Source organism: Leptidea sinapis, chromosome 2 (genome assembly GCF_905404315.1).
Source record: "Leptidea sinapis chromosome 2, ilLepSina1.1, whole genome shotgun sequence".
Classification (NCBI taxonomy): domain Eukaryota; kingdom Metazoa; phylum Arthropoda; class Insecta; order Lepidoptera; family Pieridae; genus Leptidea; species Leptidea sinapis.
In genome coordinates, this window is record NC_066266.1 from 16,616,538 (window position 1) to 16,636,147 (window position 19,610).

General features: G+C 33.6%; 1 protein-coding gene across 1 annotated transcript in view; it reads right to left on the minus strand.

Annotated features, from left to right (window-relative positions):
- The window catches only part of LOC126973157 (uncharacterized), a 35,848-nt gene extending 26,810 nt beyond the window's left edge, over nt 1-9,038 (minus strand). The window contains exon 1 of the mRNA XM_050820352.1: nt 9,015-9,038. Coding sequence (XP_050676309.1) covers nt 9,015-9,038 — 24 coding nt within the window. The remainder of the gene's footprint in view (nt 1-9,014) is intronic.
- Nucleotides 9,039-19,610: the final 10,572 nt, after the last annotated feature.

Genomic DNA, 19,610 nt, shown 5'->3' on the forward strand with positions numbered 1-19,610 from the left:
ACCTGGTGTTAAGTGATCATCTCTTGCATCACCAGAGCAGTTACACTAGTGTTGTCGGCCTTTTAAATAAAATATAAAATTCTTTATTAGCAATAATTTAACGTCACACACTAATCTTATCTTTAAATTACATCTTACAATACTAAATCACATTAGAGAAGAAAAAAGGTAAGTAAGTTTTAAGTAAGTGTACGTGATTTTTTTTTGTACATTCACGTAAGAAAGTTCCTTGAAAAGTACATGGCCTTAAGAAACCTTCAAATGATCTTTTAAACGTGCGTGAATAACCTTGCAATACTAATCATTATAGTAAATTATTTAAAAACATACGTGTGATAAAATAACTATTTATTACTATTATAATATGTAATCAACTAATATATTTTATGTGTTACTTTAATTTATTTCTTTTGTTTTAATTAGTATTATAAAATATATTAGTCAAAATTTGTTATATAAGCCTTCAGTAGTTTATTATATACCTACTTGTTAATAACATAGCTTTAAGTTTTCCGATTAGAATAAAAATAAAATAAAAGCTCTTTTTAGAATTTTAAGCTAATGCTACGAAGAAAAATCAATTTATTAAAATCACCTAAATGCCATAAAATATACCAATTAAGGTATTAAATATGATAGGACCCAAAATATCCGAAAACACAAACTTAAATAAAGATTTTATTATGTATTTACGAGAATATTTTCTAAGCCACAGATTAAGTAATATTTACGACGCCCGCGCCTATGCAACCTCTTTATCACGTTCCCGGCTCTTTAGTCTGTGGCGACCGTTGATATTTGAATTCGGAACGGGAATGCAAATAGAAAGTTGTTCTAAGCTCTTACCGCTTTCGTAATGACAGAAGGTAATGAACTTGACTAATGTCAACAAAGCATGTTATTTTTTGTTGACATAATGATATCATAAGTTGCGCGATGTATTTAGCTTATTTAGTACAAGCAAGGAGAATCATCTGTGTATTTGAAAAAGTGTCCGTCAAAATGCGAAATTACTGGGCAAATGAGACTTAACATATTTGGGTTTGGTTCGAGTATTTTTGGATTTTTCAAGAATTCTGAGCGGCACTGAAATGAAATGGGCAGGGCGTATCAATTACCATCAAATCATGGTCCTGCTCGTCACGTCCCTTATTTTCATTAAAACCAAAGTCTCCTATATCTCCTAATCCCAAAACATTGTAAATTACTGTACCGTCCACTATATAATATCACATATATTAGTGGTATGTCAAACCTCATCATGTCATATAATAAAATGTAGTTGTTTTAATTACTGGACAGCTGTGGTACAACAGTTTTAATTACTTAAACAACTTCCCGCTTAGCTTTAAGTGAAGCTAACGACACTTAACTTGTGAGAATCCGTGACTATCTTTAACACGCCATTTTGTTTAAAATATACTGTTGTAACGTTGTTTTGCCATTTTTAAAGCAATTATTTATATTACATACCTGCTAATAACAGCGACATTGTGATGCCAAACGAACTATAACGTAGCATACCGTGATACAAATTCAAATATTTTTATTCAAAATAGGATATAAAATCACTTATTGAATGTCAAAAACTACAACCCATTAGAAAAAGTATGCCTCAGACCTGAGAAGAATGGGCGCAACAAACTCAGCGGGCTTCTTTTATTTATAAAATATGATTACAATAGAAAATCGTACAATATTAATTATTAATAGCCTGTGGGCGGTCGCTCCATTCCCAATCTGTGGCATCATTAAGAAAGTCATATACTTATGTTATACTTTACCACACAAACGTTTTTTAACAAGTCTTTTGAATTTCGTAATACTTTTATTTTGAACATTATCTGGGATAGTGTCGACTTAGCCGAGTAGTAGGCATTATAAGGTTAAGTCTGTCCCTGGTATTAATATTATGATTATGACACTTTCTAGCAAATTCACTTATGTGCCTATATACATAACATTATTTAAATTTTGCCCACTCACATCTGACTAGGGGCAAAAATATATGTCTAGGCAATACTGCCACGAACGGACATGGGACAATACAGTTAGAGTTATCTTAAAGTACAGAAAAATATATTTTACTGCCCCCAAAGTGCCAAAAATAAGCACAACTTGAAGTGTGTGAATAAGACCGTAATATATTGAGATCCATAATACCTGCCTACCTCTTTAGAAGCTGACATATTTTATGATATAGTGAAATTATTATAGATAGGCTTTTTTTAAGAAATTAATGGATAAGTGATTTTTTTATGACTTGAAGCAAATAAGCTATTTGATTTTTTCCTATAAGATAGAACACTCACAGATTTAAAACAGGAAATCCTCTAACGGCCGTTACCGCTCGCTTGAACCCGACACAAAAGAAAGAGACGCCGCTTCACGAGTGAAAGAGATAATTGAATAAGGAACTAGTTTTATTGGTCAGTGATTCTTTTTTTAAATTTGAATATCGAGTGCCATTGCTATTGTCTTTGAGATGAATTAAGAAACTGGATTTAAAAATGGAATGCAGGAATAAAAGTCCTCTTTTCCGTTCCTACGTCATAAGGGTGAACGTCCACTAAATTGTTTTGTTTTTACTCGAATGCTATTATATACCAATTCATTCAATTTCATTTTATTTCTAATCAAATCAAAACGAAAATAATTTATTTCGTTAGTAAATTGCATAACATTTGAAATATGTCATTTTTTCATATAGCTCATTCAGAAAGCAGATTTCCTTAGAGAAGAACGAGCAAGAAACTCTAAGGTGCTGCTCTTTTCGAAACAGAATGGTATTATTACAGGTTCTTATTTTCAATTTAATTTACAAATCATTTCAATTACAATATATGCAAAGTGATGCAACAAAATACACAAACGTCAATTACTAAATGCCTTACACGAGTAAATCAAAAAAATGTAATAAGAGAAACTATAGTTATAGTTATAGTTAAGCACATACATATTTAATTTAAAATAGGTATTCACTTATTCAACGACAAATACTACCACATATTTCAAAATTTAAGCCTCAGACCTGAGAAGAACGGGCGCAAGAAATTCAGCGGGCTTGTTTTTATAAGATGAAAGACAGCCATAATTGTGACAATTGTAAGTGGGAGAGGAGGACAAATCAGTGTACCACTTAATGGTATTACCACCAGAGGAATTAAACTAGCGTTGCAGGCCTATTCGTATTTCGTATCGACCTGGAAATTTTAAACACACTTCAAAAACAAATAGCACCCCCACATCCAGATACCTAGAGGATCTATTGTTTTTATATAACAATACAGGTCGAGATGAGCAGGACGTTCAGCTGATGGTAACTAATACGCCCTGTCCATTACAATGCAGTGCCGCTCAGGATTCTTAATAAATCCAAAAATTATGAGCGGCACTTCCATTGCACTCGTCATCTTGAGACATAAGATGTTAAGTCTCATTTGACCAGTAATTTCACTAGGTACGGCGCCCTTCAGACCGAAACACAATAATGTTTATACATTACTGCTTCGCGGTAGAAATAAGCGCCGTTGTGGTACCCATAATCTAGCCGACATCCTGTGCAAAGGAGCCTCCCACTGGTAAATGTCTCATGTGCCCTATATATTATATTGTCTTCACAAAGAAACATCTCTCGCAAAGCCACAGGAAATGGCGCTCGTGATCAACCGAATCGTATCGAAACTGAAAGTGGATGAAAGTGAAAGTTAAATGTCGTTTACTATTACACTTTTTGTTGTCTTCGAACAAAAACTGTGATCTTATGACTTTTAATAAAAGTAGGTACGGTGCATTACGCTACTTTTACTATCCCCTTTATTTTTGTGTGACGGAGACAGATTAGTATGAATTCTCTATGATACGCCTTTTGATGGGCTTAAGTTTTCCGAACATTTAATATTGTAATTTATATTTTTTTACACTATCAGAAAGTACAGATTTTGACGAACAGAAAACAGACCAATTTTTGAAAATAAGGGTTCTTTTTCGATATTTGAGTCAAAATAAGGTGAAAAAATAAATACTTATTTCAATTCTAATAATTATTTTTCCTTTCATTTTTGTCATATTCTCTTCCGGTTCCAATGAGTTTCATCTTACTATTATTTTTTTCACTTTTTATCATTTTCAAAGGCTTCAGCAGTGGTCTACATGTAACTAATACACTGTGTTTCACTTTTGCATAATGCATATTAGGGTTAAAATTATCACACAGCCATTCCCAATATTCAGCTTATCTCCGATTGTGGCAGCTATTTGAGATAAAAAATCGTAACTATCGTTGATTTTTCTGTCCCAATAAAATTATCGACGGTAACTCATCTTATCCGTACACGCTGTCTGTCAGTGGGACGACCGCGACGTAGAGCTTACCAGGGAAAGAAGTTTGTATGGAAATTGCAACAGTGAACTGGCGATAAGAATGACTAACGGCCGTTTTCAATAACGTATCTCTAGTTACGGATACATTGCTGTCACCGTTTAATGACAAGATCTTATCTATCCATAGTTATGTCCAATATAGTTATACTCCAATGCTTTATGTCGATAGGTTATTGAAATGTAAGTAAGCGTACAAGCATAGTTTTGTCTATCTCTTGTAAGTTAAACTGAGGATAGGTAGGTTATTGAAAACGGCAGTTATCAGGTATATTGGGAAAGCTTCAGATTATTGACAGCTAATTACTGACAGTAGAAGGTAGTAATCTATATCTATCTGTAGATAGTATATTGGGAACGGCCGTTTGTGACAGAATACTTCGAATTAGCAATAACCCTTCATGACCCGACAGAAGTTATTTCTACGTAAACAACAGGAAATTTCCTACAATTACTAATTTTTCATTATACAAAATATCCAGTTGACATATGTATATATATATGGTAGTAAGTTTACGTTATTGTTGTTCCGCGAGCAACCCGTAGTAAAATAACTTCTAAACGCACCACTACTTGTTATTCCGAGGCACACAACATTTTTTATCTGTGTCCTGTTCATTACCACGGCCAAGGCTAAAAAACATTCCCGCGTCTTATGTAACGTAAAAAGCATAGACAAAACGAGTCTGGAGAACGCCTCCATCTTGATTTGATGTGTAATGATGTTATAACCGGCGAGCCGTGCATCTCTGCTCTATTATTGTATCTATGTTAGATACACTCACATTCTTTATAAGTTTGATTCAAGCGGTGTTTCTTTCAAAGCTGAGGGATCCAGCCATTCCATCAACGATACACTTGATTTATTTTGTTTTTTTTTTATTGAAAATAAGGACGAGACGAGCAGGACGTTCAGCTGATCGTGATTGATACGCCCTGACCATTACAATGCAGCGCCGCTCAAGATTATTAGAAAATTAAAAATTTCAGTGCGGCACTACAACTGCGCGCGTCACCTTTAGACATAAGATATTAAGTCACATTTGCCCAGTAATTTCACTAGCAACGGCGCCCTTTAGACCGAAACACAGTAAAGTATGTGTAAACATAACTGCTTCATGGCAGAAATAGACACTTGATCAAAATAGTTCCTATTGAGAGGATGTGAAGGAATCAATACCTAACTACTCATATTATAAAGAGGATAGATTTGTATGTTTGTAACGAATAAAATCAAAAACTAATGGATCAATTTTGAAAATTAATATCTCAGTAACATAGGCTGTAGGATCCCTACAGAAACAAAACAAAAAAAAAAGATATTTAAATATCGCCGCGACGGGCCGTGAATTATTTATAATTTGATATTACAAAATAATGTTTATGAGGGACAAATTTTCTATAGATATACATATTTTTAATATATAAATTTTCCCTTTGTTTGGATTCTGTGGTTTTAAATACTGTAAATTTGAGTAAAGCCTAGAGTAGTTTTGAGTATAAGAGATAGGTATGAATGGGACCGGATGCCAGTACTGTGAGCGTCCGGTGCCGGTCATGATAACATAATGTTAAATTTACTTTTCTCGACAATCAATTTGACTTAATAAAAACACATTTGATAATCGATTCGCAGCGATATTTTTAGAAAAGGTAAGACAAAGAGTAAATACAGTTTAAACTCGATCAAGAATCATTAGTGATTGAATAGAAGAAAAATTTTGGCGGTAATATTGTGACTTAAAACAAATTTTGTTGTATCATTTGCCATAATAAGATAAATATGAACAAGTTAACCAAAATTTTGAATAGGCTTAATTTGCAAAAAAACACTGACATAAATATTATAAAGAATTAAGATCGATATTAGAGAACTATATCGCACAATTCTATGCCATAATGATATGAAATATAGTTTATTATTACGTGTGTGCCACCGAGCAGGTGTGCCTCACCCCAATATCCATTGACAACAGACCCGCGCCCGCGTCACAGAGAATAGACCACCTTGCCGCAGACCACGCGAAATTTATTGATTAAAACCATTATGCATTCTGCTGTCTATGTTTTGTTTTTGAACAAACTTTTTGTTTGATCAAAACAATTGATAGGCACATTTTTTGTCAGGTTATTTTAGGTAGGTGTGATATTTGACAAAACGTATTTTTTTCTTAAAACAAGAAATATTCAATATATCAGAAGGTATAACTAATCTATCAGCGAAACTTGTGAACGTAAATTACGATCAGATATGTTGATATCATACATACAGTAAAATAGATAGGTACTATCGTCCCTAATATAAAACTATTGAATTTGTTTGTTTTAACGCTGCTTTCATAACCCGTAAAAGTTACATTGCCTAGCTATTATTGCTGCTAAGTATATCAAACAAGATGGCGGTATTCCAATATGGCCGCCATGAAAATTTAAAAATTAATTTTATATAAAAGTTGTAAAAATGATAGTGTCATATCATGTCAATGGGATTTGAATTATTTTAAATGCGTTTACTGGACAATACGTTCTGCGCTTTTACAAGATTCACAAATAAACATTCACAATAGAAAGAGTTTACTGGAAACACGATTTTGTGGCGAATGAGGATTCTTTTTAAACGATGAAAGGCAACGGCTCTATTGTACAGCCAACAATAACGTAAGTACACCAATTTATTTGTAACAACTAAATAACCATACAAATTATCATGTTACGCGAAACACGAAGAGGCTTCAATAATTATTGCAGGAAATACAAAATGTGATATTGAGATTTGTAAAATTGACGCGGATCGATCAGGCAATTTACAATCACACGTCCGATCCTTTTTGCTTAGGACAGCTACTTTGTGGGTTCGTTTGCAGACTGCATTACTGTAGTTGACATGTCATGACAATGCAGTGCCTATCAAGATTATTGAAAAACCCAAAAATTCAGAGCGGCACTACAAATGCGCTTGTCACCTTGAGACATAAGATGTTAATTCTCATTTGTCCAGCAATTTCACTATGAAACACAGTAATGTTCATACATTACTGCTTCACGGCAGGAAAAGCCGTTGTGGTACCCTTAATCTAGGCATCCTGTGCAAAGGATCCTCCCACTGGTATTGTTAACTATTACGTAACGACACCTAACTTCGTTGCAGGTCGTTGACCCGACAGATGTGTTCAATGTTCACGGTTCGCCAGCTAATCCTTATTCTATACAATATTCAACATAATTTACAAGTGTTAGGGGAGGCCATGTGTTTCAAATATTACTCTAACTAATAACACAGTCAAGTTAGGTAAGACATCGTCATCTTTAGAGTTCTATCTATTAGTCAGACTGTCCGACCGTAAGTCAGCGAGATGTATTAGATTAACTACAAATAATTTATCTACTGCTGATATACCTAGAATATATTAACGTAAAGACAACCTGACAGCGCTTGCACCAGAAAACCATTAGCATTAAGAAAATGTTGAAAATACTAAGGAGCCAAGCGTGGCTGACTGTTTACGACTTGACAATAAAAATCAGTTATAGTCGCAATAGATTCACTTTCATTCTCTATCTTGCATCTGTATATCGTATATGGCTATTGCTGATGTAATAACAAAATAATATGATAAAAACCAAAATCAGACACATGCAAAAAATTTTGTATTTTATAAATATTTTCAAAAACTACAGATTAGTTAATCTTCACTCCATTGAGGCGGTATAGGCGTGCCTTAAATGCATATAAGACCCAAAAGCGTTATGTTCAATTAATTGTAATAATATAAGATAATTAAATAAATTTAACTCTAAAATATTGCCCTATTTATTAGTAACTAGCTGACCCGACAGACGTTATTCTGTATATAATAAATAAAATAATGTTTTTATATGAATTTGTCAATAATATATCATAACATCAAAAATTACTTCGTAAAATATGCACCCTGCTGTCGTAATGAAATTGTTTCACAGCAGAACTGTCAAACCGTGCGTCAATAAATTCTCTCATAGAAATTATGTATGGACACATGAAAGGAAAAACAAATTTGTTGTTTTTATTTAATATTGCAGCATTTTCCTATTTATTCACCTTTTAAACCTTCTCTGGACTTCCACAAATAATTCAAAACCAAAATTAGCCAAATCGGTCCAGCCGTTCTCGAGTATTAGCGAGACTAACGAACAGCAATTCATTTTTATATATATAGATGAAGTTCTATACATATAGACACATCACGTCGAATAAAAACAAAGCCGAAATATGAAACATACTGCTGTATCTATACATTGCTGCATTTACTCCAGTTGTTTAAAATATTCATGGTGAATAAGCAGCAATGTAAGATATTTATTCAGTTCAGGTTTGATTCGGAGAGACACAGCTGACACGCGACTAAGGAAAGAAGTGTGCTTACATTGTCTTTAAGCACACTTTAGCCGTTCCGTTATCGGACTGAAAATGATATGTCATTATGTGTGTATAGAATTTTCGAGTATATTTTATCTCTCACAATTTTTTTTGTAATTATAAAAATAAATCTTGGTCTAAATAATGTCGGAAATGACAACTGAAAAGATATTTGACAATTATTATTTGATTGACGTATGAAGTAAGTCAGTACAGGTGCAATGTTGCCAATCTTTACAGATTCATATTTAGCAGTCGCCATTTTCCTTAAGATCTAAAGATCTTAAGATAGGTATGAAAGCTATCGAGCGCTCTTTTCTGCAGAACGCACCCATTAATTGGGATCGATGAATTTTGAAGCCACGAGTATTTGAATTACAAATACTTAATACATATTTGTATTTTATTTACAAGTAATAATTTAAATACTGTCCAACCCTGAATATAATGCAGTTTATAAGAAAATATTTGACTCACATTCGTATGATATGCAATTGTTTCAAATTCAATTGATTATTAAACGATGTATTTGACTCGTTGGCTATGATTTCGTTGACGCGTTGAGGCCTGCCGTGACCGTGTGTGCACCGTAGCGGAACCGGCCGTTACCAGACACCACATATGCCTCCACGGCTAACATCCAACTGTTTTGTAACAGAACAATTACAATAACGTATTTTCTATGCAGTTTAATAACGTATATTCTTTGACGACTGACGACCCACATAGCCCAGTGGTCAGCGACCCTGCCTACTGAGCTAGAGGTCCCGGGTTCGAATCCCGTTCCGAGTCATGGATGTTTATAAGTATTCATGTATGTTTAAGTATGTATATTGTATTAAATATATCGTTCTCTTGTGCCCATGGCTATATCTAGTTTGGGGCAAGATAATTTGTGTAAAATGTACATCAATGTTATTATTATTGCTAGTGAGTGCGTTTGAAAGAAGGCATTGAAGTGATTATGACGTGGGAGCGGTGGCTGGTCCAAGAACGAATGCCGCTTGGGGTGACTGGTCGATCCAAACTTGCTTTTGTTGGTAAAATATATAATATTTATTGTAGTGTCCACACGTGTACACATCTGAAATTGTACTTAATTACTATTTTCAGGTTTCTTTCGATGTTTTATTTGAAAATTGAAACGTCTTAAGAAATAACGATATCTCAATTGAATGTTATATTTTTGTTTGTTTCTTTCCTCATTTGACCGCCGTTTATGGACGTTTTAAGTGTTTGTATACTTGCAAATTAGTCACATTGTGAAAAAAATTGTTTATGAAAATGATAGCTCTTTTTTTCCAAACAATAATTCTAAACACAGTGTCATTTTATGTAGTTGTAGTGTTGTTCGGCAAACAATACAAAAGCCAATATAGAACTTTATAGAATTTTTGTTTGTTTGTTTGTCCGGGCAAAACGCAAACACTACTGAATAGGAAAACAACAAGGATACGAGATTTGAAAATATTAATAAAATAAATTTTATTTCTAGATACAGGTATTGTATTTTTTGCCGCTTTTGGCCCACCAAAGCGGCGAGAACAGTTTTGACCAATCAGATATCGTTATTTCCACAACTTCTCTCCGCTTTGGTGGAAATAACCTGACAGCTTCGCGGCTTATCTAATATGTATATTACATTAAAAAGAGCGCAAAAAACGAATGCTGGGAGAGTTTCTTGTGCCGCTTCTTCTATCTCAGAGCGCCATTTGTTTCCGAAGCGGCGGTAGTATTAGAAATGACATCAAAAAGAATTCTAAACGAATCAATTTTGAAATAAATAAATTCCTTTTATCTCCTCTCCTGTTCTCTACACTTTGTTGGATCTGACTGAGCCTTATACCGTCCACGGCCGACGCCGCGGGAAGCAGCTAGTTAAACTATAACATACAGAACATATTGTGAACAGTTGAAATGATTGCATCACGCCCAATATTTTATCGCTGTGTCCCAATTTGTTGGGGCCCAAATAAATGGAGCATTGTTCGATCTGAATGACGTGGTTCACGATCTCAATGTACTTAACAACTAGTAGATCACCCCGACTTTGCCCGGGAAATATTTGATAGTATCAAAAGTTATATAACGCCTTGCTTTCTTAACAGGAGTGATTAAAAAAAACAAAAACGTCAAATAAATATATAATATGAATTGGAAAACTGAAAACACATTGGTTCGTGGAGGGCGAGGATCGAACCCTGGGGCTCCGTGGTGAGAGTCGACTGTTATAATCATAATGTCAACAAACATAAATTTGTTATGCTTACTCCTTGCTAAATCGACTAAGTAAGACTTTGGGCGATGTATATTATGCATTTACAACAAGATAAGTGTTACGAAAATATTCAAAAGAATTGTTAAGAAAAGATTTCTTATGATACCATCGATTGGGAATGGAGCGACCGCCGTCAGGCTATATAAGAATAAATTTAATTGTTATCAAAAGAAATATCTTGCGCCCGTTCTTCTCCGGTCTGGTGCATTCTTTTTCGAATGGGTGGTATTTATTCGGATGTTTAATAAGTGATTTTAGATCCTGTTATTAAAAAAATATTTGAAGTTTATTAAGGGCCCAGGAAATACGTCTAAATTACTAAGGATAGGAGAGGAAGAAAAGTGTTTGGTTATAGGTATAGGTACAGTACTTATGGATTTATAACAATCTTTCTAATATCTCTAATCTATAGAACGTATTTAGTTTTTTTGTATGAAAAAAACAGACGAGACGAGCCGGACGTTCTGTTGATGGTAATTGATACGCCCTGCCCAATGGAAACCCCTTTGTACAGGATGCCGGCTAGATTATGGTTGTTACCACAACGGCGCCTATTTCTGCCGTGAAGCAGTAATGTGTAAGCATTATGGTGAAGAGCGCCGTAGCTAGTGAAATTGCTAGACAAATGAGACTTAACATGTTATGTCTCAAGGTGACGAGCGCTATTGTGGTGCCGCTCAGAATTTTTGGGATTTTCAAGAATCCTGAGCGGCACTGCATTCTCGTAAGATGGATATTGCTCTATTGATAAACACATACAACCCTCTATTGTGTCGCGCTATCGGGTCAAATGTATGACATTTTGAAAGCCACCCGTATGACTATTTATCGCGAACTAAAAGATATAACGACACAATAGCTTATCTTTTCATTTTCCGTTACATAAGGCGAAGAGTAAGCAGAAAACACGCAAACATGGTGTTTTTAGACAAGTTTTGTGGTGTAAGTATAGCATTTCGAGCTATGAACACTACTTAATCCTGTTACGCATATCCTTAAGTCTTATTTGTAGGTTGCTAATGCTTGCTATAGTTAACACTGTCGAGCCTTTTTGAACTACCACATTTCTTTGAAGTTAAACAAGTTTTTGGCAAGGCGTGACGCATATTTTTGGTACTTCTCTCGTGAACTCATATCGCTCAAGGTCACTGGCATTTAGTGTCGCCTTAACGGAGTCTCACTTTCTTCGGTTGACATCTATACAGCTACTTACACTTAGCTCAAACTTTACTGACGTACATCTTTTTTTAAATGATAATAACGAAACAAGCAAGAGATTCAGCTGATGGTAATTGATATGCCCTGCCCATTTCAATGCAATGCCGCTCTGGATTTTTTGAGATATGAGATGTTAATTTCACTAGCTACGGCGCCCTTCAGACCGAAACACAATAATCCTTACACATTACTGCTTCACGGCAGTAGTAGGGTTTCCTCGGTTCTGCCTCCCGGGTTCTGGCTCCCGTGTAAGTGATGTCTACTAAAAAAAAATTTTTTGGTGTTAAACACGGGGTTTTGATGTGTTTTCGAGTGATTGCGCTGATCCGTTTTTCGATACAATTTTTTTTTTGACATTCATAAGTGTCATTTCCGTGACCGTGAAAGTGTTTTTGAATTTGAATTTGATATCTATTATAGTTTTTTTTTTTCAAATTTAGCCTCTAAGTTAAATAGATCCTCGCAACCCGCGCAATCGCTCGGAAATACATCAAAACCCCCAGTTTGACACCAAAGTTTCTTTTTCAGTAGGCATCACGAACAAGTGAGCCAGAACCGCGGAATCCCCACTACTCTGAGCCAGAACCGGCGAATCCCTACTACTGACGGCAGAAAAAGGCGCCGGCTGAACCTTAAGGAAAAGTTGTTTTCGATAAAAGTTCCACGATTTATAGTGGAATATGTGACCCCTATAGCCCAGTAGTTAGTGGCCCTGCCTACTGAGCTAGAGGTCCCGGGTTCGAATCCCGGTAAGAGAAACATTTATAATATGATGAATTTGGATGTTTGCTTCTGAGTTATGGATGTTTATATGTATTTATGTATGTTTAAGTAAGTATATTGTATTAAATATATCGTTGTCTTGCACCCATAGTACAGGCTATGCCTACTTTGGGCCAAGATAATTTGTTTAAAAGAGTGTCAATATTATATTATTACTAGCTGACCCAGCAAACGTTGTATTGCTATATAAAGTAATAGAAAAAAATTGGGGTGTAAAAAGTAGATGCAACCGATTCTCAGACCTACCAAATTTATCGTACTACAATTATTGTATGTATTGATCCATTGCCATCTTGCAACCCTATAGCGGATTTGTGAATGAAACAGAATAATATAAAAATCGCGACACAAAAATAGAGGTTGATCGTAGAGGGTTGAAAATTTAGGGTTATATGTATTTTTTAAGGCTGTATCATAAAAAAATAAAAACAAAAAATTAAGTCCAAAAAATAAATTTAAGGGTGGAGTCTTAACATTTAGGGGGATGAAAAATAGATAGTAACCGATTCTCAAATCTAGTGAATATGCATATAAAATTTGGTTAAAATCAGTCAAGCCGTTTCGGAGGAATAAGGTAACTAACATTGTGACACGAGAATTTTATATATAAGATATCGGTTATAGTGTAGTTGGGTGTCTTATTCCTGTATCTGTAGTTATCTTTATACGTGCTGTCACAAACATTCCCAGCAGTATCATAATAAAACGATAGCCACTCGCCGGCCGCGCTATCCGTCGTGGGATATCAAATAACCGTCATTCAGGTCCGCCATTCATCTGGTCTCCCGACAATGTTGCCGCGACTGAACCCTTGTTTACCACACAAAAAACAATTCAAAAAATATACAGATATTTCTCTATTATATTTTACGTCAAGTGCCAGTCATTTATAACTATTATTTATGTTTTTCCAAAAGCACAGTAGAAAATACGAATCGAATATTTTTTATTGAACTTTTAGGAATTACGTTAGCAGTTTAAATATTTATCTATCTTTCATCAATACTGGCAAACATAAGTTTCGAAATGTGTGAATAATAAAGTTTGATGAAAAATTATGTAAGAGAACTAATTACCTATACAGATATTTTACCTTTGAACAGGATGCCGGCTAGATTATAGATATAACGGTGCCCTTTTCTGCCGTGAAGCAGTAACGAGTAAGCATTTTTATGTTTCGGTCTGAAGGGCGCCGTGGCTAGTGAGATTACTGAGCAAATGAGACTTAACATCTTATGCCTCAAAGTGACGAGCGCAATTGTAGTGCCGCTCAGAGTTTTAGGGTTTTTCAAGAATCCTAAGCGGCACTGCATTGTAATAGGTGAGTATATCAATTGCCATCAGCTGAATGTTCTGTTCGTCTCGTCCCTTACTGTTATAAAAAAAGAAACGAATGCTAATCCACTAAATGCCTCGATAAAGCATAATTCCCACTTAATAAGTTATTTACCTACCTATACTAGTATACCAGGCATAAGGTGAGACGACATCGGTGAAGCGATACCGACGTATTTAATTGACTATAAAAGACTGAATGAAGCCATGAGAGCTTACCTAGGTACCTATGAGTCATTAATAAACCAGTTTATATTAAAATATCTTTATTAAGGCCGCTAATCTGTTGATACTCTTAAAGGCTAACTCATATGCGCACTAGGTTCATACTACAGCCACTGGCCACAGCTGCGCGTCATCCGAATCGCAAAGACGCGGTTAATAGTCTCATATTTCTTATTTAGTTAAAAAAATTACAAATAACATTCTTCCATCATTTAATTTTGATAGACCAATAATGAAACTGGCCTTTTATGCTACTAGGTAACATACTTTCATATACTACCTATGTATGTAAACAGAGCAAGATACAAATGTTTCCAAATTTGGGCTTAAGTTGGTAGATAATCCTCTATTATTTTACCGTGGTTACCTACCTGTATAAATATATATATATACAATATATACCTAATATATATTCAGTTCCTTTCATTTTCCTCTCTTCATAACCGTTACACCACAAGCGATCTTACCTACTCGGTCGATTATGCAATAAAACATTGGTTTAAGAATTACTGCATAATTACAAGTAGCTAATCAAATAAAAACGCAGATAAAACCTCTTTTAATACTATAATATCATTGGATAAAACTAAGTCAAGCTAAACGTGACACTTAATAGCCCAAGTCGGATTTAAAAAAAATACCAAATGTAAGACCTCACTAATTTAATCGCCAACAAACGAAAAAAATAATTTCCATTAAAAAACAACAAGTCAGATGTAAAAAAAAAAGAAGATCTAAACTAGAAACAATTTAAAATTGAAACGTTAGAGAGATTTTTGTAATCGCCTACATTGATCAATGTTCTTTATGAGTAATAAAAATAAATTTTATTATTATTCATGAAGTCAATAAAGTTACGACATTACCTACCATCCATTGTGCCCCACACGTTGTCATAAGCAAGTAGGTACTTGATAAAGACCATTCTGTTTAGCCGTTGGTGGTCCTACCATCAGATAGCATATTCTCACATCCTGTGACGTCATATCAACATGAATACATTTAAATTACAACTTCAACGAACTTTTTTTATGGAGTGGTCGCTGGTTCAATGTACCTCAATAATAGAGGTCTATGATGTCACATCTTAAAAAACCACCACACATCACCAAAATATATAGTTTTAGAGAGCCTCCGGAACAGTTAATGAAGGGAAAAGACAGTAAGTACCTAGTACATAATATGGAGGATTCGAAAGTTCGTATTTCAGAAGCCATATTTATTATGAACACGATTGTGTGTCTAATGTCTATCATATATATAGCCTTATATACAGATACTCAGTTAACTTTACATTTTTCAAAGTTAATATAATATGTATGTATCTTTTAAATAAAAATCCTTTTTACGTATAAATTCTAGTAACTATTATTATTGTGTAAACTATAAATGTGTAAGTAGGTATATAATATTATATTAGTTTTAATAAAACACTCAAATCAAAATAATAACATACGATAATCATTTTAAAGTAATGTTTCGTTTATTCTTTCATTCTGTGTTTTTAACATATTCAAAGTAAAAAATATCAAATACTAATTTATTTGTATAAAAATAATTATTAGAGCATTTGGCAGAAGATACGACATACAATAATTATTATCAAAACATTAGATTATTTAACACTCCCAAATTCTTATGTTTACAACGAGCATCGAGTTAGTTGACAACTTACCCCGAGCATTGACAGTTACTCTCACAATTCATACTGCTGTCACCCAACATTTTCACAAAGAAGTCTTAAAAACACTTAGTTTTATTATTATCTAAATTAGCAATAATAGTCCATACTGCGTAAGAGAGCACCTTAATCGACGGCCGCCAAGCAGGCACTGGCCACATAATTGCTCAATGAAGTTAACCGCCGGTTACCCTTCCCTTCCCTAACGAATTTACCCCACTTCTCCCGCCATCCCGATTCGGGAATAGCCTGTACTAAAATTTTACTACCAAATTGGTAGATTTCGGTCACCATTTATGCTCCATATTAGAGCATGATTTTCTTCAACACTTCCCTAATATTATGTACCAAATGCTTCACTATATCAGGATTAGCTAACAGTCTACTTTCTTTCCTTTACCAACACTTATTTTTTACATAAACAATTTCTAATCTAATGTATTATTTTTAAAGCTTCCCTCCTTCGAATAAAGCTGTTATTGGAATTTAAAACATCACAACTGATTAAGATTAAAACAAAATTAATATTCATTTTACAATTTTATTTAAGCTTATTTAAATTATATATATTATTAGTTACAATAATATTATAACCACCATAGTATACCTTCATAGTAATTTTGAGACAGGGTTTCTTAATACACACAAGATAATATGATCTTTACGACAATGAAAGACGTTTTAATATTATAGTTTGTAAATTTGTATCTGACATAGGTATTCCTACCACTTCACGGATAAATCTCATATAGTTTGCAGGTATACATTTTAATTACTGTTCACAAAACCAAAGACAAGTTAAGCATCTCTATTCCAAAAATATTTTTGTTTTCATTACTCAGACGGTTTTCCAGTGACATTCTGATTTGCGCAATATTACGCCATTTGACATGATACATATTAAACATAATATGAAATATAGATAGATATCTTGAACAGTGTAGTGAGAACTAGTATATGTATTTTTAAATAATAATGAATATATATTTTTTAAAGTTTAATAGGCACTAGAAATATTAATAGTTAATAGTGGAAGATCAAATCTATAACATAAACGATACCAACAACTTTGCATAGTAATAATATGTTGTTATTTTTACAACAGGCAATACATTTAGTAGTTTCAGGATAAGTCTGTGTTGCCCATTTTTAAAAATATATTTTTTAATATGGCCACACAGATCCGTATGGTCCTACCTAGTTTTCAACAGTTATAATAATATATCACTCCTTAAAACTGTACGAAATAAGGTTCAAAATTGTTTATCCGAAAGTAACAGGAATGTCAACAAAAATTCTATTGGAATACGATCCTTTTTACACACACAACGACAACAGAACACAGCAATATATAAACCTTACTGCTATACAGTTACGGTTCAATGTTGTATAAAAGTTGGAAGCAGATAACCAATACATAAGTGGAAGGAATTCCACGAAATCATATGGTTAGTTCGGAGCTTAACAAACGAAATAACACCTTACTGCACAGAGATAAAGTCTAAACTTAATAGCCGATGTTGCATGCGACCATATGACAGGTTGGGCTTATAATAATACCATTTCGTTCACAATAATAATAGCAAGTATGGTGTATACTGTTTGGTTATTACTAAAAGTTGGCATGCTTAGAAATACCGTTTTTCAGTATTAAAAATTGAAAATAAACAATCATTGTTACATAAGTTAACAGGTTGGCTGTTCAGTCTGATTTTATAAAACAATACTTCTATAACTTTCAATATAAAGACTTCTTAAAATTATTATGACTTATTAAAATTATAATGTAATTGATAAAACTTAATATCAAAGTATGAACCTTAGTAAAAGTAAGAAAGAATCTCAACAACGTCTGATGTTTGAGGTGCACAATTATAATATATATATATATATATATATATATATATAATATATATATAATATGTTTGACACTCGGACGGTGCTCTCTTACGCAGTATGGACTATTATTGCTAATTTAGACAGAATATAAGTACCGAATTATACTAATATATATATTTATTTATTTATTAGGAAGCCAACGTGCATACAACTACCTTAATATATAGATACATTTAAAAATTCTTTTATAATGTTGTATACTCCACTTACAACGTAACTCGACATGCTTAATAGTATTATATACATTCTTTGTTAAACTAAGACTTTTGAAAACAATTTAACTAATTAAAGCCACAAGCAAATGATAAAAAAAAAAATAACTCTGTTCTTACTTAATAACCAAGAAAAACTAAAGAATAAAACAATAACTACGAACAATGACTAACCATCTTGCAGTACTGTCATAATTTTTCATAACTTTTTTAAAACATGGGGCAGAGTGCTGAAAAATATCTATACCAGCTCTTTTATCCAAGTTGTTGTAGGTGACAACTATTCTACATAAAGGGAAGGATCTGCCTAGATTCGATCTAGTTAACCTAGGCCTGAACGTTAGTTTTTTTATAACATGTGATCTAGCATTACGCTTTGGTACCACCAATTGAACAATTGAAGACGAGCAGGACGTTCAGCTGATGTAATTGATACGCCCTGCCCATTACAATGCAGTGCCGCTCAGGATTCTTGAAAAACCCTAAAAATTCTGAATGTACAACTCGGCTCGTCACCTTGAGAGATAAGTTGTTAAGTATCATTTGCCCAGTAATTTCACTAGCTACGGCAGCCTTCAGACCGAAACACAGTAAAGCTTACACATTACAGCTTCACGGCAGAAATAGGCGCCTTATTATTGAAAACTGTTACTGTCATATTTGTGGGTTCCACTTTCCCAAAAAAAAAACGCCATTACAAGTACGTATAAAGTTTTTTGAATTTTATAATAGGTATCACAACGACTTCATTATCAAATCTTTATTTTTCGCCATTAAACGACAAATTACTGAGGTACGTAACAAAAAAGACCACTAAACTTGTTACCAATTTACTCATATTTAAATCTTTTAAAGTTAATAAAACGATCTTCTTTCTCTGCTGTTTCAGATCCAAACGACATTGGAAAAGTATGAAATCTGTGTAAGTATGTAAACTTCGAATTTGATTCATTTGATTTCCAAGAGTCATTAATTGCAGTTTTTAAAAGTATAGTCCTAATATTTTAATGCCTCATAAAAATAATTTAATATCTATAAACAATTATTGTTGGTTTAGATTGGTAAACGTAAAGTTAATAATATTCATAATAAGAATATAAAGTTCAAATAAAAATTATTATATGCTGACAGTACCTACCCACTTGATAGACAGTCAAAATTAGAAAATAATACTCAAAGCTTTGTCTTGACGGTTTAATTCAT